Here is a 25647-nt window from a genome sequence, read left to right as displayed (position 1 = left end):
CTGACTTTCTCGTGTGTTTCCTCTTCACAGATGGTTGGACTTGTCGTTGGGCTTTCCCTTCTCCGTCAAACAACTTGCAGTCTATTGTTTCCACTGACTTCATACTCATCCCTTGAACGAAGCCCACAGAGCACATTTCCTCTCACACTCATGCATTTTGTTACTTGCTGCACTAACATCATCATTTGAAACTTGACTACTCATCTATAAATGCTTCTCTATCCGTGGGCTTGCATGTAAAGGCCTACACAGCGTGTAATTTCTTTCCATCTCATCATTTTCTGAAATTCAACTCTGTTTCTGCTCACACAAAGCCAGCAGTTTCTGGAGCTGCAAGAGGATGCAGGCAGTTTAAGTCTGGATTTGAAGCGAAACCATAATGCTTGCCCAAAAAACTAGGTTCATTCCTCTTCTTTTGTTTTATTTCTAAATACCTCTTCCCTCTCTACCCACGTATAGTTCTGATGACAGATTAACTGTAGGCCTGAGTTACTGCCACATCACGCTGCCCCACACCCTGCAATCTAAAGAGACAGCAAGGACACACACATGAGGAGTCTGCCATGGACACATTTAGATCAGTATCCACCGTGACAGTAGGTAAACACTCAAACTCACTTGTACATCATGACACAGATGTTTGTTGCTGTTTTTGTTATAGAGTCCAGAGATCAGGTGAAAATGATTCTATGAATATACGGTAATTTCTATCATTTGTTTGTATACCAGATGGCTGCAGTTCATTCAGTTGTGACAAATCCTTCACAATTGTGTTATTACTCAGTCTGACAAGCTGTCAGTTGTGTGTTTTATTCAAACCTCATATATGAGATATATGATAACATTAGAATGAAACACTAAATGTTTTGAAATTATGAAGTACTATGATTCGAGATGGAAGATTTCACAAATCCACAAATAATTAAAATGTAAAGCTTGCAAAGCTGTGAGATTAATACATGTTGAATATCTGTTATATAAAGCAACTGACTGTCACTCACTTAAGTTTTCGATAATTTTCAGCTCATTTTCTTGGTTTTTTGACCTATTACACTTTTTTTTATCACAGTTCAGTCTCAAAGCTTTCATCAGTGATGATTCCCATAACAGACAGTTGTTTTCACCTGCTTAACTCCAAAGACCAGATGGACAGAGTTAAAGACAGGCTGGTGAACATAGTTATCAGTTGTTTCCCCCAGGAGCTGGTTGAGACCAAAACAGAGCACAAAGAGACTGAATATTCGACTTACATTCATAAGATGTACGTACAAAAAAAGTTTATTAATGCCAGTGCTCAGTGTTCTGGAGTTTTTCACATGTGCCAAATGTGTAACAAGACAACTGTTGTCTAATGAGTTTGTTGAAATAATAAAATGATGCCGATGTTGTTCTTAAAGGTCTTTGCTGATGCCGACAAGTGTCCAAAAATATACTGCCTCAATTCTAAGCACCCCGATTTTTCATTTAATTTGGTTCACGTTTGACAGTCCTTTGACAGGATGATTTTGAGTTTCTTCTCCACTAAACCCAGAGAGTCACTTTATGACCTATGACAAGCCTGTCATACGAGCTAATGTATGACCAACAAATAACAAGCCAAGTGAGCAAAAGTGATCTTCTGTCGTCATCATGTAAGCTGGCTGTAAATTACAAATTGAGACATAAATATGACACCAGACTCATTTATCCTAAGGAGTTGCCTCTGCCTTAAACTGTCAGGTAGCCAGGATGCTGTTTAATGTTGTTAAAGTCCACCCATCTGGTGCCTTGCAGCAGAATGAAATCAACATAATAATACTTCAAATCTACCCCAGTCTGGATATCTTAACAATGATTCATCTCTCATTTTCATTTTGTCTGCTTCAATACCACATATTAAACCTATACCTCCCTTCTGCTCTCCACACCCGCACACTCCTCACTCACTGAGCACTGTCTGTCAACAGCAGCACAGTTAAAGAGGTAGAGGAGGCAGACATACCCGGTCCCCCACCCAAGCATTTAAACGGCTAATTGCTGTTACTCAAAACAAGTGCGTGCAAGCTGCGGAAAATGATAATGAGTGAATAGCTTGGATGAGAGCCAGATGATGCGCACCACTGTAGATGATGTGCACGGGACAGTGTGACAGACAGCCTGGTGCATGGAAGCTATTTAATTCAGATGGCAGGTGGACGGTGTATTGTATTGGGTATTCATTAACAGTTCGACCGGCGGAGCTAAAGAGAGAGGTCAATTCAGAGCGGACTGAACGTCAAAGACGCCTGAACAACCTGCATTTGTGATCAATGCTTACTCCTAATGGGAGCTGACAGAATTGATCTAACAATCTGGGACCAAAGAGGTGTGTGTGTGTGTGTGTGTGTGTGTGTGTGTGTGTGTGTGTGTGTGTGTGTGTGAGAGTGTGTGTGTGTGTGTGTGTGTGTGTGTGTGTGTGTGTGTGTGTGTGTGTGTGTGTGTGTGTGTGTGCGTGCATCAGGAAGAGTCTTATCAAGATTATCCTGGAAGCGGGCAGCTAACTAATGGATAACTGAGACTTGCTGTCTGGTCCGTCTTATCTCACAATACTCTAGCTCTTTAGAGGCATGCATAAAGAGATAGCTGCTGTTCTGATGATGGTGAACTGGAGCTGATCATAACGGGGGTGCAGCTAGAAAGATGGAAGCAAGACCAAGTGTTAAATGAAGTCACCTCAGCCAAAGACTCTGTGGAAGGTCTGACAGAAAAGCATAAAGCTAAGAATAAAATGCACGCTGCTGCTGACGTATCACTGACGCCACGGATCTCAGACCTCACAGGTTTCAGCACGATCACAGGCGTCAGTGAAGGAGCATTAATCACAGGCTCACATTTCAATGAAGAGACACACTTCAATGTAATGGTCCCAGTCGTGAGATGAATTTCCACTCAAATCAAACCCCTAAGCAAACACAGTATTAACGACGGACAAGACAGGACAGATTCCAATAGTGTGTTCACAGTACCTTGGCAATGATGCTGCAGAGCTGAGGTCCGTCCTGTGTGAGGGACAACAGGTTGCTAATGGCACTGCCGATGATGTGAACGCTGTCCGACGATTCGATCTGTTTGATCAGGACCTGCAAGAAGATTCAATATTCTGTGTGTTTCTACAAATTTATTATATTGTGTATTTGTATTGGCAAACGTTTGAAAATTCATGAAATCCAGAAACTAGAACGGCAGGAGAGTGCAACACATCTGCCAAGGCCCAACAGTCCCCTTATAATTTACTAGATTCTGATTATTACTTGGATCTGCACTGAATTGCACACACATCACACAAATCACCCTATCTCACAATGTTTAAATGAATAAATAAAAAAAAGCCCGGATCTGCCCCCTGATATGGATCCACACCAACATTTAATGGGTTCTTCCTTGGGTTATGTCCCACCCCAATTAATAATAATTCATAATTTGTAACACTGGCACCACAGAGGTAGTTTATCCATGATTAGATAAACTACCATTGTGGTGTTAAAAATAAAAAAGTTCTCCACACTGTAAGAAAGAAATCTTTCTGTATTTCATCCCATGAGGTAAGATAATTTGGATATTTGTTTTCCACATGATGTCAGGGTGAAAAGGTTGAGTTTATTTACCAAGCGTCTCACTGACTCATCAGTGGTTGTTTTTCCACTCAGCTATGTGAGCTGCATGTGCTGGCTAACTCATATGTCAGGCAATCTTCAAACATTAGACCTTTAAATAATGATAATTACATAGTGAGTGCATATAAATAGCTATTGACCCACTGTACAACATCCAGGATATGAAATCCAATCATCCATCATCTGACTGAAATAATAAAATAGTCGTCCCCTTTACCTTAAATCTCCAAGTCATACAACGATGATGTAATCATCCATTAGCGCAGCCCACACAATGCTGAACCCATGTTTGTGTTTCTACTCGACCGTTTCATGTTGGTTGAACTGGGAAACACACTCATACATCTAATTCTGACTGAAACCCCAAAATAAACCAAGCACAGACGCTTCAACAGTCCACTGGAGGGGCCAAACCTCCCTTTGCAAACAGCAGGTGATAACGTGGCACAAACTCCTGTACGTTAACTGATCCTAAGAATATAAACCTTGTGTCTATTAGAGCCATATGTGGCGTGTACAGATTACCTACCCTGATCTCATTGGCTAAGGCCATGTCGATCATGTTGCTGAATGAGTCACTGACATCAGTGAGGATCTCATGAATGGCCTCTCTCATGGATTTAAGGAAGAATTCATCATCGGTGTGAAGGCACCTGTGGGTGAGGCAGAGATTAAACATTTAGAGACATGCCGTGCATCGATCCACTTTTAAAGTTTTTTTTTCTTATTAGTGTTTTACCTCTCTGTAATATTAGTCAGCTCCATGCACTTCTCCAGTAAAGTTGTTTCATACTGCAACAAAAGAAACACACAGAAAAGAAACAACCCAAAATGAATGGCAGAACATTTCTCGCTGTTGAATTACAATGAACATAACGAGGCTGTTTAAGCACACTTATGTAGACAACGTTAAAGTGTACTGTGGCTTAATGTGAGTTCGGCTCTGATTCATTTGATTCATATTTTCTTAATGTAAAACTGCAGATTAAAAAAATAATTCAATTTATCATGTGTACATAAAAGTACAGCAGAGGTTTAAGGTTAGACAGATACGTTATTTATATTATTAAGTTTTCATCTTAACAAAAAATTTAATTAATCTCTTCTGAAGGTAAATTTCTCCCTGGAAGATGACATTTCTAACCTCATGATATTCATATGCTCTGTTACACACAACATCTATTTAACTTCTGTCCATCCTGGGAGAGGAATCCCTCACTTGTGAAACTCTGAAGTTTCTGAGTTATATTCCCATTTTAGGAGAGAGGGTTTTTTGGATAGTTTTTCCTCACGAGTGTTGAGGACAGAGGTGTTATACGGATACATTTTGATTTCTTTCTTTCTCGTCATTGACTTAACATCATCCCCTTCCTAAGTCAGATTTTTCCAGCCATCTTTGAGATCAAAAAGTTGGTACAAGCCCTAGAGGAGTAATAATTATTCATCCCCAAAGGTCTGATCACTATGAGATTTGCATTTTTTTGTCCATTTTGTTATTTAGTAATTGATGATGTGAGAAACTACCATACTTGTGGAATGTTGGGGTCCTGGAGAAGTCTACCAAGGCCTCTATTAGTGGACTGATATGAATGGATCTAAACCTAAAATCAGGCTTTTAATGTAGCAGCATTAAAATGTGTATACCATATTTAATTGGTGTATCAGGAAGTCTTCACTATATCATAACTTTCCTTCTTAACTCTAAAAGCTGATGGTACATTGTACAGTTCAACCTCCTCAAAACCTCCCAGTTACCTTCTGCATCTCAGGTGGGGTACTCCTGGCGGCGCTGTACTCATGCACCAGCGAGCGAACATGGCAGTTGGCTCGTACGGCCGTGCTGTGGACCCTCTGCCAGCGTCCTTTCTCCAGCCGCTGGAACATCTTGCCGAGCTCAGTGCTGACCACCAGCGCTCGGCGGAGGAGTATCTGCAGGTTGTTCCTGGCAACATGGTCCCCTGCACCGAGCCCAGCGCCCACGATCAGCTCTCCTTGCTGGGAGTCCTCCTCCACCCCGATGGGTTTGGCCTGGAGGACGCACATGCACTCCACCTCCGTCATGTGGCGGAGGTCCTCCATCCATCGCTGCACAGAGTCGACCTGGAGAGATTGAATCCGGGTGCTGTGGGAGAAAGCAACATTAGGAGCTTATTAACAAAGAAAGGTTTGGGCAATAACCGACACATGGAAATAATGTGATTTACTAGCACGGATTTCTGTCAACCAACCAACTCACAAAGACGACACAGAATTTGTGCAGAATAAAGCTCGAGCTGATTTTTTCGGACAAAACGTTAATCGTCTTTGTCCTCTCCCACAAGAATTGACATGATTAAGTAGAACAAAATGAAGGAAGTGGTTATTCATAAATCTAAACTGCTTGTTTGGGTGATCAATGACAAAGTATTTAACTGGCTGTGCCACCCTTGTCCTCTCATTACAATTCCTCATTCTCTTGTCCCTATTTCTTAATTTTATATCAGAGTGTAGGTTTGGCCTTTTTTTTTTTAGCCAGCAGTCATTTCATATGACAGAATCAAAGGTCGCCAACTAAAAATGAGAACCCTGCTTTAGTCTACACTGAATTGAAGGCTCCGTATAATTTTTTTTTACCAAGAACTTGAATTGGTAAATTTGCCACCAGTCTTAATAAAGACTTCGTTATTTCATATCCTACCTGAACAACAATGTTTTAACATAAAATTTTAAAAACACAGTTTTGACAAGTGCCAGTTTGCATCCAGTGTGTGAGCTAACGTCATCATTTCTGTTACTGCATTACTGCCCCCTTGTGGATATTCTAGGTGGTGAGTATTTTTCTTATTTTTCAATTCTCCATTTTGTATCCAGTTGAACAAAGCAGCTATCTCTATTTGTTTGAGTGCTTGGAGTAGATATGTCTGTAAGTAAAGATCTTGATTATGAGGAAATTGTTCCATGATAGAAAATATAGGTAGTATGTTGAATGTGCACTACACATGCTGCACCTGTTGACTTTTCAGGTAGCTGGCTAACTGAGAGAGGCTTTATAGAGATTTGACTTAACAGATTTTTTTGGTTTTGTATTTTATGAATTCATCTCCTGGATATTTTTGTGCTACTACCCAAGTTTCTTACTTGCTGGATTTTTAGGGTGTCATTGTCCGCACCTTGGCTGCCCCTGAGGGAATGTGTTCAAATCTATGAATCACTGAATGGTTTGGCATTCTGGGTATGTGTCAGTGTGTGTATGAATGGTTTGGCAGGTCTGCGCATGGGTGTGGTTTCCCTCTGCAGGTCCCTATAGCTGGCACGCGGTCGTATCGACTCTGTATTGGCTCCAGTTCTATATCTCTGTCTCAGTGCTCTGTCTGCCCTCCCACACTCACTGTCTTTGCCTGCCTCAAGTCACTACCTGCCTGCTGGTTAGTTTGCCTGCCTGTCCACCAAAAACCTCATCCAGAGCCCACCGGGTTTTATCACATCACACAAAACCCAATGAGCAAGGACAGAATATAATCTACAGTCCAACCAGATGATCCTATATTATATGAGCCCAAGGTAAAAAGCCATTAATGCCACGTTATAAAGTGTTGATCCACAGCGCACAAATGAGAAATGAGCATTACTGAAATCAATGATGTGTACTGGAGGTCAATTATCCACCAATTAACACTGTCCAACAACCCTAAGCCCCCTACCCCTAAACCACACACACTTCTGAGCGGCTTGAGGTGGGGTTAAGGGGGCAGCTCAAAGTCCTGCGCCCGGTGAATCCAAACTCCCTGAAGTGGACAGGTCAATGGCTACAACAGCCACCTCTGCTCTGAGTCAACACGCAAAAAAAGGGTTTCCAATGAAATATCAAATTTCCCTGGTGACTAGTTACTGTCAGCAGTTTATAGGAAATGGCAGCTCATCTGAGACGTGTGGGGTTATTGCATGCGTATTGAATATTGGCTATTCCGGTCTGAAGAGAAGCATTGTGGTTGTGTGTACACTCAAAACAATCGTTTCTCATTGAGCAGCAGCAACCAACATCATCAATATCCTCAAGCCAGGTATCGGGTTTCAACTGTATGTCAGAGCTGGCCAAACAGGTCATTAAAAAGCCACAACTTCAGTGATATCCAATCAAATATCAAAACAAGAGCGGGGAGGCTGTTTGCTGAAGAAAATTAATATTTTGTTTTGTTTAGAAAAAGGTCTCATTAAAAGCTGAGGCAGATTAAACCATCTGACAACTGAAGGCATGAACACAAAGCCTCCACTTTCATTAAGATGAAAAAACATTTTATAAATACTTACAAACTGACATTAAAGAAACTATTTAATAAAAATGTTTAAACATAGAAAGAAATATATTATAATATATTAATGTAATATCTATATGTATGTAAAATTTGTTTTGCAATTCAAAAAAACTTTAGCAACACATTGTCTCCCAAAACAGAGGACAATTTGTTCCCGAAAATTGCATATATGGCACAAATACATATACTTACACAGACCCACGCTATGCACATATGTACTGCATATAAATTGCACAGTGAGTCGATCATTTGTCAGCGAAGGAGGTGACCTAACAATGAAAAGTAGCATGATCTGCTGGTTACAGCATGATGTAGCTCGCAAGTTCAAAACTCTCCAGCAAATAAATCTCCCTCCATCCGGAAAGAGGATCAAGACGTAATTAGCTGTGAATGTAGACTAGAATAAATAACTGCACTGTGCTCCACTGTGTGCTCATCATTAATGTGGAGCCTGTTCTGCTAAGTGGGCTAAATGGCTCCATGGTGATCTTCATGACTTCTGAAAATGGATGGCATACAAGTTTTAGTTTAACTCTAAGTGATTAAAGAAATTAATTTCTCCTATATGTTCCTTGCAAAAAAAAATACTACTGAACTCAGCTTAATTTTCCTTTTTTTACTTCACAAAAGAGACAAGCTCTTAAAACCCACTCCACTTCTGAAAATATCTCTTGTTCAAGATTAATAACTCACGTAACACTGACTAAAACTGAGTGAATCAAATTAGCCACAAAGGGCTTGATTGCCAGACAAAGGCTCGGCTGAAGAGGAGATGGAAAGAGCCCTTTGTTTATAATTGGCATAATTTTCTTCCATGTTTCCCCCAATTAACCTGTAGCGTCTCTTTGTTTCTGATGACAGATCTGTGATATGTGTCCCAACGGCCCTCAAGGGACTCTGAAAACTCATAAACAAACAACCAAATCAATCTTAGGGATAAAAATGTCCAACAACACGTCACATTCTCCTCATATCAGTCCCAATGTGGCAATTTTAAACCATAATTTCCCCAGTTATATAACAGGATTACACAAGGATGAACCGATGTTGATTTACTCGCCAAACACGCCACACAATGCTCCCCTCACCACTGTGGAAAAAAAAAAAAGATTATAATAATAGGTTTGTTTTCCAAAGGAGGGGAAGCGGTGCACTTCAGCTCACTGGGAATGACAAATATTTATATGCAGGGCCAAGAGAAGGGTCAGGCGACAGCGGCTCCATTATCCCAGACAGGGATTCTGTGGAGATGAAGCACCGCTCGTCCTCATCAGCTGGTGGCTGACACTGAACCGAGGAACAGAGGCAGACACAGAAACACGAGCCGCTTCGCAGGAGATGCGCTTGTTTTCTTTCAATAAAATATATATATGTATATCTATAATCCGGATACATATTTCGGGAATTTGTGGAAAGAGGCTATTGCAAAAATGTTGATGTTTTTTGAAAGATCCAATGTTTTTTCTAACTGTGCTGTTCTCTCTATGATATTGAATTAGATGTTAAGTGAGTCTTAGTACTGTACTAAAAACATATTAGACTTGTTGTGTTGTTTTGTGAATCAGGATCAGTTTAGATGTTTAATTTATTCATACTATAATATATTATTAGGGGTTATTTTAAAGCAAGGGATTAGTGACATTCTCAGTCACCGGTTTTGTATCCTGCAGCTGTGTAAGGGGTGTAAAGGACATTATACACAGAAAGTGCATACATGTATTAGAAGTACTAGATGTTGTAACGCATATTAGGTTTTTGTCTTTCAAAGAAATGCTGCGATTTGCGTTCTAAAAAAGTAATTACATGTTAAATAATGATGATAAATAATGAATTAAATTGAGATGAAGCTGCTGTAGCGGCCAACATGTTCTATAACAAACATAAACCTAGGGGGGAAAATATTCCTGAACTTGAGCAGTGAAGGTTTGCCGGTATAGAAATGATATATCTTTCAGATGGAAACATCTCCATGCAGCAGTTGGCTGCTCAGCATCAGAGACGGTCGAGTCCCACACACAGATCGACGTAAGGAACCCGGTGTGTGTGTTCAGTGAGTGTCACAGAGAGCTCACGATTCCTGTAACACATCAGGCGAAATGATAACTCAGGCTCTTAGATGATTCCTTCTTTTCTAACACATAGAGTTGTTCTGTGGGATGAGTCACTGAGACGCTGCTGCTAGAGAGGAGAGCACTGTGTGTGTGTGTCTGTACTTGTACAGGTATCTTTGTGAGGACCATGTTGAGCCCACAACTTACAGAGGGAGGACATTTTGGCCTTTCCTCACTTTCTGACCCACTTTCAATGGACTGTTTCAAGGCTAAGACTTGGTTTTAGGGTTAGAATTAGCTGTTGGTTAGGGTTAGGCATTTAGTTTCCATGGATGCATTGTGCCAATGAGTGTCCCCACTAAGACAGATGTACAAACATGTGTGTGTGTGTGTGTGTGTGTGTGTGTGTGTGTGTGTGTGTGTCAGATTTAAGATCACACTTGGGTTGAAGGTTGAAGTCAGGGTCAGGTGAAGTAGTTAGTTAGACTTTAAGTTGTTGGGAGGAGCAGAGATATGGGCATATACATTAATACTTAATAATAACGTACTTAATACTCAATTAAGTAACTTGTTTAAGTAGTGTAGTATTTCTAGTAGTTTTAGAACAGATACATTCTAATCTGCTCTCTACAGATTTGTATTAGCAGGCTACTGTTGAAATTTGGTTTAGTACAAATATTACTAGAGTAACTATTGCCTACACTTAAAACAATTAAAAAAGTTCAAGCAGCTGCTGAACAAAAACTGTAAAATAAATGCAAAACTGTGAGTAAATGATACTTATTCAAATAGACAATTTACATTTCATTAAATGTTTTGCAGAGAAACATCATTATTTTACACATATTTCCTCAAATATTACGACCTTTGAGTCAGTGATAAATTTAAACTTAAGTTACTATACAGATGTTTCTTCATTTATTCCCATCAAACTCAATACATTGCAAACACATGCTCAAGATTGTAAGATAAGCCTTTACAAATACTGTATGAAACATATTTAGTAAAAATATTACTGTTGTAACTGTCAGTTTGTGTGGTGCAACCGCTTTTAATTTCATGATGTGTGAATCTCATATGAATATAACTAACCTATAACTAGGCTAAGTTTTACCTTCACAAATAGCGGGTGAAACCGGCTCCAGACTACCAAGTGAAAATTCTGGAGATTTCCCATTTTCATGCTTAAAAGTTAAAAACTTAAAACGGTTTGTCATTCGTATGAACCAAACGCCAACCCAGTACATTTTCAAAAACCTTCGTTCGGTGACATCCGGCCGCTTTACAGAGGGAATCATCTGCTGACAGCAGCTCGGTGCTGAGGGGAAACCCTCGCTGAGCAAAGAGGAAGAAAACACAGAAGCGACACTTGATGTGGCGCACATATGAAGCTCTTAGAGAATGTCTCATCACACGATGTGAGTCAGTTTGTTTGAGGCTAAAAACAGCAGCTGTATCCGCATGAAAACACACTGTGAGCATTCATCTCCTAGCGTGTGCTGTCTGGGGGTCATTCACTGATCGCAACATGAAGATAATGAAAATAAATTACAGTAAACATGCACTTTAAGCCACAGTGACAGTCGCACGTTTGCCTCACTCACTGCATCAGCTAACAAAGTGGCGTAGTGCTTGTTAGTTATGGTACCACACGGTTACAGCACCTGTTGTCACTCAAGTGAAGCAGTTATTGGACAGCAGGAACTCATTTGTTCTTCAGGGGTGGTTGCCTATTACAGGGCTTGTTCATATCGCTAGAGGCTTCTGGGGAGTCAGGTACGAGGAACAACACTTCACACATCTCGAGCACACCTCTCATAATGTCTCTTTGTCTTGGGTCCAACACATGTTAAATGGTGTTGAGTGAAAGTGGAGACTCTCTGTGTGGCTCAGGCTGGTTAAAATAATCCAAAATCCAAATATTAAGATCAGACAAGGACCTAAAAATACAATGGGCTCCATGCGCAGTTGTGGATAGTTATGGTGAACAGCAGGAGTTTTTAGAAGGGTATTGTGGTAGATTTAAATGTGACTTAGCTGAAATAATTAGTTGATGAACTCTTCAGTCTAATGACAAAACAAACTGTTGTCATAGTAATGACTGTTTCTGAAGTTTGTCAATTTATATCAAGTCTTGTATGGTGATAAAATAAATAAAAAAACAACCCTATCTTTAGGTTTTAGACTGTAGGATGAAATGCACAGTTTGATGACTTCCCTTTGGAATTCAGGAGATTATGATCCGTCTACTATTTTCTGATACTTTACAGGCCAAACAATTGATTGATTAATTAAACAGATTTAATTGCCAATGGGAATGGTAATTGTTGCATCCCTGATTAAAGAATTCAAGTGATACGTTTGAGCCATTTAACTCTGACTTGGTTTCACCTCAGCTCATGAAGACATATTTGTGACTTATGATTTTTTTTTAGACATAAACTCAGGACTTTCTCCAGAATTTACCTTTCACACATGAGCGAAGCAGCAGGAGATTCCTGCATGTTTGTTGGTGTCTTCAATGTGTACCTCGTTTTCATCCTGAGATGTTTACATTTTTTTCAATTTCTTTTTTGGTTTTGCATGCGTCAAGCGTTAGAAACGTCAGCAACACACCCACTCGCTAGAGCTGAATCCTCCAGATAATCACTATACTCTCACATGGGCTCACTTGAACATTATTCTGAGTTTTATCAAGAGGGCTGGCAGGAGAAAGTCCAATATATGAATATAGATCAAATTGATTATTTAGTTAAATGAGATATTCAGACCGAACTGACTAAGTGAAATTTACCTCTCCTTCATGTGAATAAATCAGATTAGCTGTTAGCTTGTGACATAAGTCTACCCACTGACTGTATGTGCAGAGTGAAGCTGTGTGTCTACTGTATTTCTGTGACACCTCAGACTTAAACCAATCCCAGTAGTTACCATTCTGTCATTTTCCATCAGACCTCTCTCCTTTATCTCCTGTATGTTGATAAATCAAGAGTCAACGCAACTTTGGGATTTGAATATCTTGCTCAGGTGAAAGACTTTTAACTTTCACCCACAGATTTTGTCTCACAACTTAAACAAACTTGTTCAATTGGCCAGAATCAGCTTGTTTTTTTCACGTTGTGCATAAATGAAAATGTTGTGACCTTTTGTGTAACTGCCTTTGTACAATCAAACAAAAACATTTTAATTGAAAACAACAGTTTCTGTGGTTTGATCCTGTATAAAACTATAAAATCCATATATAAAATTGATATGTTCAGTGTACAGCACAGTGAGGAGTTTTGGACAAAAGCTTTTTTCCAAAAGGTTTAAAATAACATCTGTAATGGTCCGCCAGCTGCGAGCAGCACCGTCCAGTCAAGCAGCGTGTTTGGACAGAAACATGCTTTTCTTTCTGCGTTGGATGTGACTGCATTGAGTTCAGAGTGTTCTCTCCACGTTTCATTTGCGTTGTCATTCAGCACTAAATAGGCAGGAAGGAGCCCTTCACTGTTGTCCAGTGTTTGATTTGCATGACCGTGTGATGTCTGATGTCACGTATGAAGAAATGGAAATATTTCTCAGATACCACAACAGAACCACAGTCCAGCCGAGCACAGTGAATGGAAATGTGGGCAGAATGAGCTGTGAGATTTGAGGACCAGACCATTGTGGCTTTGGCTTCAGCTGACAGAGGAAACAAGGACGCCCTTGTCCCAAAAAGAATTAAATATGCAAGCGTATATACAGAAAGTCCAAATAGGGTTTAATGGATACCTCTTCTGCTCAACTCCAGGCTACAGATCGACTGAAAACTCGCATTACACCGCCTCACTCTGTTAAAAGATCCCATATGAGCTAAGAAAATGGTAAAAGAATATAGTTCATGGTACTTTTTAGGGAACCCAAGCCTTGGTTTTTTGGGTGGAAGTGGAGTCTTCGCTCCTCCTGAAGTAGCGCAGGGTAAGAGGATATTGTGGCAACAGACGGGCACACTTTACTCCTGGCAACAGGGGCAGACATCTGATTTCCAGATGTTCCAGATGGCCTCTGATGTGCAGCCAAGACCAGATTCACCTAGAACAGCAAACACCAACTTTGTTTCTTTCTTTCCCAGTCGTCGAACCTCGCTCTCTCTGCCGTTTGTTCTCTGTCTGTCTGATTCACCTAGAGCACGTGCACGCTCACACGCACCGTAGGCATTAAAATACAGACATTGCAGGCATATGTGCAAGACATTATTCTGTGGTTCCACTCTGTGTCTTCATGCGTTTCAAACCACATCCAGCTGACTCTTCTGGTTTGCTCCCTTTTTCCTCTCTGTCTCTTTGCCTTGCATCAGCAAATCCGAACTTTTGCTACTTTTCCAACACTCCTACAGGGGTGTGCAAACAATAAGCAGCAACATACACAGACTAATACACTGAGTAATTGACGGCACAGAAATCTGGATTGCCAGGCTCACCGTGTAATGATTCTCCAGCCATTTTCAGACCGTAACCTGAAGCCCAGATTGTCCAGACAAGCCGATCATGGTCAAAGCACTGGTTCTGTTGTGGAGATGTTTGTCAGCTGAGTGCACGTATGCTTTCCATCTGTGTTTGCAATTTATTTTAATACAATTCAGTCATTTGGCTTCTTTCCTCATCTGATTTACGACCATGTGCAGCACGAATAGGATGTTTGGGTGTGTGTATGAGAGACAGAGAAATCAAGTAAGAGATTATCTGTTTGTGCGTGTGTGTGTGTGTGTGTGTGTGTGTGTGTGTGTGTGTGTGTGTGTGTGTGTGTGTGTGTGTGTGTGTGTGTGTGTGTGTGTGTGGCGTAACAGCTCGGCTGATTTGATATGCACGGGCATTCACTTTGCATCCTCTGCAACGCTGTGTAAGCATTTGTAAACACAAAACTGTCAGAAGATATATATTCAAATGTATTATCAGACTGAAATTACCGCAGATGATGAAGATAATTTTCCCTTTTAATAAGAAAGATCAGAATGTGGAGATTTAAGATATAAATCACTGCGGTGTGATAAGCAGTTTTTGACTGTGTGTGTTTCGCGAGCAACAGTTTATCTAAAGATTGGAAGCCATGAAGGTTTGAAAACACAGAGTGGGTTTCAGTTGAGTTTTTCAGAGAAAAAAAAGCTGTGAAATGAAATTAATGACAAATTTCTGCTTTTATACTTGAAAGACCTCAAGCTGGTCAGGAAGGCAGAGCAGTTGATGGATGCAGAGTGTCCAGTTCAGGTCAGCTGGCAGGTTTGTGCTTCCTGACAACTGTTCGTGACTGCTTGACAGTGTGGAAGCACAGCTGCTCCGTATTTCCTTCAGTGTCTGATTGTTCAGTCTTTTTTTTTTGTATCTTGAAAACATGTGTCTGACAGATTTTTTAGGTTTTCATTTGGTTGCAATTTCATGTTCTCCTGTGTTGATGTGCAGCTCAAACAAGGAACAGACTGACATCCCGTGTGTGTGCGTGAAGAGGGAGGGAGAAGGTGCATGTTGGTGAATGTGTTTGCATTGTCACTAAGGTTTTGACCTTTGCCCCTCTAGCTATTGACTATCTCTCACGTGTTGATCTAGAATGGTGACTAAGACTGATGTATTGATTTGGGGATGTTGAACCAAATAATCTATTGACACATTAGCCGGTAAATATTTCCCCTGGCAGTTAAGGGGAAGGTGAGGCTGCTTAATAAGAGCAAGCAGCCCCAGCCTTTCTCCACATAATGAAGAATCGAGTAAAGTTCATTTGGTCTCAGTTTTAATTCGGTTCCATGATGATCGAAAAATAATTATTTAAATAAAGTATTATTATTGTGTGCAGTGTTTGCCTTTCACAGATGAAGACGTGTTCGCATCAACACCAAAATCTGTGGAGCTCTCAGGCAGGAGTGGCGCAGCACGCAGGACATAATGTATAAATTCCACTGCGTTGGTCACGTGAATCTTATCCTTCCAAGTTGACATCTTCATTGCTGTCTTCTAAGAGTATGGCAGCTCTTTGTCACCCTGAGATAATCTGGTCTGTTACAGTGTCTCTGCTGGAACATTACTGTTCTCATGAACAGCTCTGATATAGCTGCAGGCTACCTGAGCAAAAAGTCACCAGTTAGTGAATATACCATTTGTCAGCTAAAGAGCGGGGCTAGTTCCCTTTCAAATTCAGCCCACCAAAGACATCTGACTTACATTTGCAGGGTCACCAGAACCGCGACTCTGAATGAATGTTAATGTTGTGTGGTTTGTGCTGTGTAATGTGGAGCGACGCAGGGTGATTGTGTGGAAAAAATGCAGCGGCTGTTGGCAGCTAAACCGAAAGATCTGAGGGTAGCTCTGCTGCTGCGTTCTTTGTGGATTTCTCTGATTACTGATCATTCCTGAATTTTCCTTGTAAATCTGTGTGTGTGTGTTTCTGTGTCTTACAACTCATGAACCACTTAGAAACCAAACCTGACCGCGACTGGCTTTACCTCGCATTGTTCTAATCTGTTACCAAACATCTCTGTGATTCATCATCATACATCTCTTCACGAACCACAGAGGATGACTGGCGACACAACAAGACCCCGTCACCTCTGAAAACCACTGCCCCAGTCAGAGCTGCCGTGACACCAGTGTCTCTCACACCACAGCCACCATTACGGTGCATTACCAGAAAATTGTGGGGTTATTTCTTGCTATCATCGTTTTTGTCAGCATGTTGTTTTAGTGTGTATGTGTGTTTTTACATGTATGTAACGTGTGTCTGGAGGGTTGTCCAAAGAAAATGGCTTTAAACATGGTTCTGTAGAGAGCAAGTTAAAAGCTAAGAAGCTGAAGCCCCATTCAGAAGGAGACTTTGAAGCTGCGAGTGGATAACGGATATGGCAGAAGATATTGACATCCCACTGGAGGACACCACAAGGAATTTTGGAGAGTTTGAGGGAGAATTACTGTCTTTACAAACCTTGCATGGCACTATCAAAGGTGGGTTGCCAGTAGCATCATTATCACTACAATCTGACATCAGACGCTTCGCCAACGAGAAGCAGTTGAAGAGATTATTGTAACCCAGTAATTTAGTGAGGTCCTCTGGGATGGCATAAAATCAAAAGTACTTGATAAGAAGGGTACTGGGTTGTGTTGTCTCAATTCAAACATGGCCACTGTTACCTTTACCAGATATGATGATTGCTACACCTGACCGTGAAGATCACCCATCAAGATACCAGTTGCTTCACTGACTTGACTTGTTTTAGTATTTTAGTTCCGTGTGTGCCCCCTGTTTAATGTAAAGACAAGAAATGTCATCAGTTGACTTTATTATCCTCCGGCTTTTGTCTGAACTCCAGAGTTGCACCATCTAGGTACTGGTGTACTGCACGTTGCCATCCTTGTCAGTGTGAACATATGTCTGCACTCAAAATATCAAGTGTTATGTATGTATGTAAATAAATGTGCAAACTCAAAATGGACATCAGCTTTTTTTCCTGCAACTATCCTAATGTACATATTCTCAAGAGGATTTGAAAAGATATATAACAAATCAAGAACTACTTACTGCAATTCTCAGGATATTTCATTGCTACTTCTCACCTAAGATTGCATTTGTAATGACTTTGCCTATTCTGATCGACCTATTCCCCGATTAGCCACTGTACTGATGGACACTGTCTTGTGTATGTGTGTGTCCACAGTGTTCAGACTACTGCTTCTACTTGCCTCATGGGAGATGAAGAGAGCGAGCTGCTCTGTCTGGAGCTGCTCTGAGGAGTCGCCATTCTGTCAGAGGCCATCTTACTTCAGCTCAGCACCTGAAACACAACACGTGCAAGATAAAGATCAACACTGCGGGATATGAATGTGGTGGCACCTTCCATATCAACTTATTCTCCTGTGAGAATATGTTTGGGGGATATGTCCTATTTTATTAAATGTAACAGCAACATTCAATATACACACTTTGAACGCAGCATCACTCACAGAGGAGCGCACACTTTGCATCCTCCTGGCTGCGTTGCTTGCCTCTGCAGCGTTATCCACTACAATATCGTCTTATTGATCCGCCTCCAACCTTTCTATTCTTGTCTTGTCTTTTTTTTCCTCCAAGTAATTCAATTATCAATAAACCTCCCTGTTTTAAATAGCTGCAAGCCGCTGGTGTGCCAGTGGAATAATATTTCTTATCTTCTAATTTATTGGCTGGCTGCCAGCCAGTGACTCCCCTCCCTACTTTGAGCCTAAGAAAAAGAGGCTGACGCTCTTAAGTGCCCACAACTTTATTCCACCGTTTTATTGATGTATCCCATTTAGATTAGTCCATTTTCAACCGGGACAAGCCATGGATGCCCTCCTGCCTGAGCCACACTCTAATCCTTTTAGTTAATGATATCCTGCAGTGCTGTGGTTACAAATTTGATGTTTACTGTGGAGTATAATTAGCAGGTAGTTACAAAGTGAGACTATCTGTCTCCCACGATCACAAATGCACACACCCTGCAATGCAATGCAATGCACAATGCAGATTTCAGCTCTGCATCCCTGCTATTTACCAAATGCTTCATACATAAACAGGAGGACTCGCAATAAAGCAAGTGAGACCAGAGTGCTTCAGGCGAGACGTAACTCGTTCCATCCCATGTTGACCTGCTTTTTAAGTGCTACGGCTTTCAAGCCGAGGCGCTTCGATGACAGAACAACTGATCCCTTTTGTGGAGCTCGTTGATGGAAAAGATCCGACACAGCGGTGCATCAGAGGAATCACCGATTTGGTTTTACTGTTTGCTTCAATGGCTCCGAAACTCCCCGTGTTACATAATTATGAGTTGCAAGGGAACTATTTGATGATGGATAAAGAAATACAATATTTTTTTTTAGGCAGGGTCTGATTGAGCCATTGACTTCGATAAAGACACACCCAGACGGATGAATAGGTGAAGAGATAGTTGAATGCAGGCAGAAAAAGAAGAGGGAGAGAGTAGGGAGAGGGAGATGTAGGGAGAGGGGGAGAGGAGGGGGTCCTGTAACTGCAGTCTTGGCATGGCTCCTCTGGGGCCATTTTCAGAGAGAGCATCACAGCGAATCAGAAATTATATCAGTACTGTGCCCGGACAATGGAAGTCGGGAAGACTGACAGTAAAACAACTGTCTTTGGGGAAAAGCCTACATCGAACACTTGCAGTTATACGTGCATAATAGAATTGCACCATTAGACTATTACAATAGAGGTGATGATGAATTACAGTAAATCATAATTGGACACAGGGTCATAGCCAACGAGACACAGATCCAGCAGATTCCATTACATGTGCCTCCAGCTCGTTACAGCGCTCTTCTGCGGATTACCATACAAATGGAGATGAGTTGTCCAATCAAGTAATTTAGTCCTGAGCACTTTGAATGCGCCACTAAGTGCCGTGTTAAGGACCATTTCACTGGAGGTGATCTCTGTCCTTCGGCTGTGAGTGGCCTGCAACTGCAAACGATACATGAGGGAGGAGAGAGAAAGGCTTTAGTCAAAGATCACATCTCATCCTCTGTGTCTCTGAGACGGTTTCCTTCACAGCTTCCCGGATGATTGTGGTGCAGGAATGTGTTGTAATAATTGATGTGATGTAACTGTTAAGAACTAAAGCTGAGCCATCTTGTTTTAAGTGAACATTTTCATGGAGCTGCAGGCACAACATCCCCCAAGTGCTCCAGAAACACGAGTTTCCTCAGCAGATGGTCAGCTTTGACGAGATCCTGGCTAATTTTCTTGCTGTGCTCGACATTTCTTCTCATGTCTGGGCTGAAACCTGAGTTGCCCTGCGGGTTACCCCATCGGTTGCCGTGGAGAATGTGTCGGTAGTAGGTAAGCCAAACAAAGGACACCTCTGTCTCAGCCTCATGTCACACACCGGGTAAAATAACAACCACTCAGTGACTTGTGTGTGTAAGGGAAATCACTTGGGTGTGCGTTCCAGATTTACTGCAGCACTGGTATTTATTCCTTACATGTGTGCAGAGGGGGATTTAAATGTCGATGTGTCTTTGTGAGCATGTTTCTGTCACTTGCAGTTTTCCAATGATATTTTGGGTGATGCCTGGTCCCAGTTAGAGTCATGCTAACTTTGCATTAAGCAAAAGGATATATCTGATGTGAGCCCATAAGCCTTCACATACTCTGGTTGTGTAGTTCAACAGTCTGACTAAGCATGGTAATAGTAATAACAGAGGGCCTAAATAGTGATGACAAAAGTTACACAACATCCAGGACTATAAATATCCCTATCACCACTCTTTCTCTTTTGACAGGATATTAGGAATGTTTTATGTTTTATCAACTTGGGTGAACTCATGACATGCCACAGGTTAAATGATAACAATTTCACATCATGGGGTGGATGGTGGAGATGGTAGCGACGCAAACAACTTTGGAAACATGTACAAACTCAGTGTGGCTGTGTAATTACATAGTTGTTGGGGAAGAGGTAGAATTACTGTGCATTGTCTATGTTCATCAAACTTTGGTCTTTGGCTGATGTGAGTTGTTCATGATTGTTGATATCACCATAATTCTGATGTTTATGATTCGACATAGACACAGCATGAAGCCAGGCGGATTTCTAAGCTCTGCAAAGCAATTTGCGGTAGTCAAACCCCATAGTCCAAATGTAGCTGTGACAATGGCACACCTTCAGACCTTTTCCTAAAAGGCAAAGTTTATGCACAGTCTGATACAAGCCATGATGGACAGAATGACCATGCAGTTTTTAGAAAGCTAACCAGCAGCTGATTGTTGAGCAAATAGTAGCCAATCCGTAGGGCGTTGAGGGGAGATGCCATCCGCTTTAAACCAAAATAACAAAAAATTCACCCCCCCTTAATAACCCTTCAATTCGGCCTTCCCTCCTTGGCCATGTCCTATGAGAGAGAGAGAGAGAGAGAGAGAGAGAGAGAGAGAGAGAGAGAGAGAGAGAGAGAGAGAGAGAGAGCTGTGTGTGAAGATAAAGAACAGTGCTCTCTCCTCCTCTCTCTGTCACAGTCAGGTCCTACCGCGTTAGTTTTCGTTAAAACATCCATAAAGATGTGACCTTCCTTTGCAGGCAGGCAGGATTCACAATAAACTCACTTTTGTTTTTCACTATAGAGTTCTCTACTGGAGAGGTGTCATCCCACACACCCCAAGACATGACCAGTTGGCTCCAAAAGTTGTTAATCTGGGAAAACACTCCAGAGTAATTCTCACACTAAATTTGGTGAAAATCACACACACACACGCACACACAGGGAGGGAAACACCAGGGTGCACAAGAAGAAGAAATCATTAAATCGTCTACTGGTTATTAGTATTCAATTTCTACCAAAAGATCCCCCTAAAACCTACATACTGGTCATTTAGTTTTTTATTTTATGTCTCTAAATGCTTCTTAAATCTTAACCACTTTTTTTGTCCCAACAAATAAAATGCTCACATGTGCATGGTAATGTACCACCAAGATTTCATTGTCCACTGAAATCACTGTGTGTGTGCTCCATAACTGCACAGTCACTGGTTAAAATACATTTCCAGAGCTTTTTATAACATTCTGCGGTGAAGCAGAATGCCTCTCACAGATTCTGGGCAAAACCACCAAATGAATACAAAGACTGGTCTGCAGAAAACAAAGCAGCACACCACCAGGGCTTAGCTGTGTTGTTGTGCCAAAAGCAATACATTTTTATTTGACAAAAACACAAGAAATCAAACTGAGGAGAAACGGGAGAAACAAGCGAAGCCACTCACCCTTTTGAGGGGCCAAAACCGAGTGGCGTCAATGTGATGGAGCTCAGGATGGAGTGAGTTTAATATCCATGTTTTTTCAGCAGTGATTCCTTATGGTTTGGCTTGATTTCAAAACTGCTGATTAAGTACAAAATGTTTCTCCTCCTGCTGCCGTCCTAACTCACACAGACTGAAGAAAGCTTCTACTAAAGAAGTCGTCTCCGGCCTTTGGCCTTAAAATACAGTCGACACGCTCTGCGTCTGCGACTTGATGGTGCCCCACTGCTCATGTCCTGTCAGTGAGCTGGAGACTGGGTTCACAGGAGGAGACACGTCTCACCACAGAACTGTCATGTGGAGAGGAAGGCAGAGCAGGCTGGGTACCACATGGTTGGGTGGTTGGGTGGGAACAAGCTGGAAGCAGGCTGTGCTTGAGCCATGGACCCAACATTCCCATCCCACACAGAGTGGGTTGGCTTACACTTGGCTCTTGTGCTTGGCTAGAGAGACCCAGACAGGCCAGCATATAATGCCTGCTGTGAACTGCTACTGCTTGAGTGTGTCAGTCAGTTCAAGTTTCTCCTGGTATATTACAATAATAAAACTACTTTTACACTACACTAATTACTTTACTATGTCATGGTTATTACATTACATAATATTTCCCTTTTGATTGATATTTTAGAACCTTATAGCAAGCTGTATCATAATAGCTATGATAATTGCTAATATACTAAGATAACCTGAAAAATGGATGGCGATAATGTGTACCAGCTGAGAGCACAATATTAAAGGAGCTGTGTCAGCTAACATAGCATGAGCTAACGCACACTTAGTTGACTGGAATTTACAACCAGCGTCTATGATGAACATCCTAATGTTACAAAATGCATACATTGTTAAATCATGCATCCATGTGTTTTTTCTACACTGAGCCAGACTTTTCTCTCCAGACACAACAGCACTCTTACCCATTATCTCAGTGAGTCTAAATGCAGAGCATTCCACAGATAACACTGGCATGGGCAATTTATTTTAAGTTTAGCTCTTGTTTTGCCAGGCTGACACTAGCTTTGCTAACAAAGTTAAATAAATATAACGTTAGTAATTTGGAGAATTTGAACATGGGGTTTTTACCTTTTGGGTTGTATTTGTCATGTGGGGTCAACAGACCCTAACCCCTTAGCCCTAACCCTTTTTTTATTGTATGTTAGACAAAGTTTTTTTATTTTATTGATTACATTTCATTAATTCATGTATAAATGTTTCTATTGTAAGTGACCACAGTCATTGTTTGACTGAGACCATTTTTGACCCAAGCTTAAGTGCACTAAATGCACCATGCTGTAATTTTACAAAACTAGCAGCAGCTCCTTGTAAAATAAATTTCCACCATGATGATTTTTTTTCACTGGATATCATTTTAAAAGACTATCAGACCAATCCATGTAATCTGCTGTAAACTATATCCAAATATTATATTGAAAATGAGTCCTGAATCAAAATGGCAATTGCACCATTTTTAGCATTCCCTCTGACATCATCCAGGTCTTCTGGTGGTGTGTCAAATTTAAACATCCTTCACACTTCTCAATGATTCCTGACACCGGAGTCTAACACAATGGGAACCACCACTAAAAACCCTGAAAGCTTCCACAGTTATCTCCAGGTTCATCCCATGTGTTTTGTTTTAATGTGAAGACGTACCAGACCCCGAATATTACATTCAAAGCTGTGTGTTGTCTCAGTCTGCATCATCTTGTAGCTCTTGTAGTTCATTTAGAGACACTGAAACATGAAATAATCTTGAAAGACACACAGAACTATATTCCACAGCTGTGTGGCTAATGATAGAAAAACAATGTCACTATCTTGACATCTGGCTGACGTCTCAGGGTGATGGTGACGGGGGCTCAGGAGCATCACAGGTTTGAGTGAGTCAGGAATAAATATGTAGGCGGATGGAGAGGAAGCACTGCTTCCATTTCCATAACTTTTTACTACAAAAAGCAGCTCTACCTTGTTTGGAAAGGATATTGAAGCAGTCGAAAGAAGTGAGGAATATGACAAGGGGAGCTGTGGGGGATGGACTGTGGGTATGGGGCCGCACACTCCTGTTACAATAGCCTTTGTCCAAATAGATGGGGTTTTCAAAGTAAAGTTTTGTTAAAGACAAAATATTTCTTCAGCATGAGAGGTTCAGATGCGGTATACTTGCTTTTAAGAGTCAGGTTGTCTTTGGGCTGTCTGGCTCTATTCTTCACATCACAATAAGATGTACTGTCATCTTTATATTTTGAATATTTCATAAGACGTTGCCTCGAGGGGCCTCCTGGTGACTTTGGTGTCTAAGATCCTGACATCCTTAAAAGCCTCAGGTTCCTGCTCAAAAGTGAAATAAGACAGGCTTCTACTTCATCTTTTGTATCCTGCAGAAAATCGGGTTTACAAACACATAGATCTCAAGATTGCACATGACAGCTTACAACAAATATTATAATTAGAAACTTCTTTGGACCGCAGTTGTGTCGTGCCTTTATTCAAAGTGCTTTATAATTTGCCTCTTATTTGCAGCAGCAAGTCACCATGCAGTGCATTCCATCATACCACTAAAAGGACTCGCCTAACTATCGGAATTAGTTGGGATTCAGTGTATTTTTTTATACACTTGGATTTGCGGAGGATGAAGACCCACAGCAAATGTATAGGGCCACATAACGTTGAATTCTACGTGTCAGTGGTTACAAGAATATAGAGACTCTAGTGTGCTATCTAAAGCAGATTTGAGAAGATTTTATTGATTACTTTTCTCCTATCATCCTATTGCGTATTTCCATCTTACATTATGTGGAGATAGGCAAAGCATGTGGAACTCCTCAAGGCTCCATGTTTGGACCTCATCTGTAACTATGTAACCACAGTTGTGCAGATGACAAACAAACCTACATAAGCAAACTACCAGGGGACTAAAATCCTATACAATTTTCGACCAAGTGCAGTGAACAAATGAAAGATTGGATGAGCAAGAATTTTCTTCAGAAGCAAAGATTAAAATGAAGTTATAGTTTTTTGATACAGGGAAGAACAATTAAAATTCAGCTCTCAACTTATACAGCCACATTAAAACAATTACAAATTCAGCTTATTACCACTTTATAAACATAACGAATAATAAAGGACTTATGTCTCAGCAGGATTTGCTGGTCTCCCAAAGAAATCGATCAGAAGGTTGCAGCTGATTCAAAATGCAAAACACAAGACAGTGGACCATACCACTCCAGTTGTGAGATCTTCACACTCGCTGCCTGTGCGTCACATATTTGACTTCTCTTTTTAATTTCTATTCATAAATTCCTTTTTGTATTGTTTTATGTGGCGTATGCAATAGATCGTGATGCCTTTTATATTTTATATAAAGCACTTTGAATTGCCTGGTTGTTAAAATCTGCTATACAAATGAACTTGTCTTGGCTTGCCATAAATACCTGACCTTTTAGTACCCTACTCACCAGTTCATAGCTTGAGATCCAGAGGTCTGCTACCTGTCACAGCGACCCGATTGATAACTGAAGTGGACAGAGTCTTTACAGTCGGGACCTGAGGCTCTGGAACGATCTGCCTGAGAAAATCAGGTCAGCTAGCAGTCCATTCCTCAGACATACTTTTATTGGAGAGCCTTTTACTTGAATTCTAATTATCTTTGGACTGTCTTTTAATGTATGCCACTATTCTCTTCACTGCTGATGCTGCTTTCTTAAACACCTTGTGAGAAAGACTACTTTTATTATAAAGTATACTAACAAGTGGTATTGGTCCTCTTTCCAATGATTTTATAGATTAGATGGATTATGATTTAAAAATAAATGATGAGTGAATTAGAGGTGATAGAAAGTTTCTACTGCTGACGGTTTTGGAACATAAAAGTGTAAAAACTGTTGGAAAGTGATGGTGGAGGTGCTGAGA

General features: G+C 40.9%; 1 protein-coding gene across 3 annotated transcripts in view; it reads right to left on the bottom strand.

Moving 5' to 3' along the window:
* LOC117763659 (protein inscuteable homolog) overlaps positions 1–25647 on the bottom strand; it is a 54706-nt gene that overhangs the window by 16824 nt on the left and 12235 nt on the right. For 2 of the 3 annotated variants that reach the window (XM_034588986.1, XM_034588987.1), the window contains exons 2-6: positions 17661–17752; positions 5388–5754; positions 4372–4424; positions 4162–4285; positions 2985–3098 (exon numbers count right to left, since the gene is read on the bottom strand). In XM_034588986.1, the coding sequence (XP_034444877.1) occupies positions 2985–3098; positions 4162–4285; positions 4372–4424; positions 5388–5754; positions 17661–17734 (732 nt within the window). In that variant the 5' untranslated portion in view covers positions 17735–17752. Of the gene's footprint in view, positions 1–2984; positions 3099–4161; positions 4286–4371; positions 4425–5387; positions 5755–17660; positions 17753–21705; positions 22042–25647 lie in introns of those variants that run through there. The other variant, XM_034588988.1, reaches the window with a different exon arrangement.

This window comes from Hippoglossus hippoglossus, chromosome 6, assembly GCF_009819705.1.
Source record: "Hippoglossus hippoglossus isolate fHipHip1 chromosome 6, fHipHip1.pri, whole genome shotgun sequence".
In the NCBI taxonomy this organism is placed as follows: Eukaryota; Metazoa; Chordata; class Actinopteri; order Pleuronectiformes; family Pleuronectidae; genus Hippoglossus; species Hippoglossus hippoglossus.
This window is presented reverse-complemented; position numbering and strand designations above follow the sequence as displayed.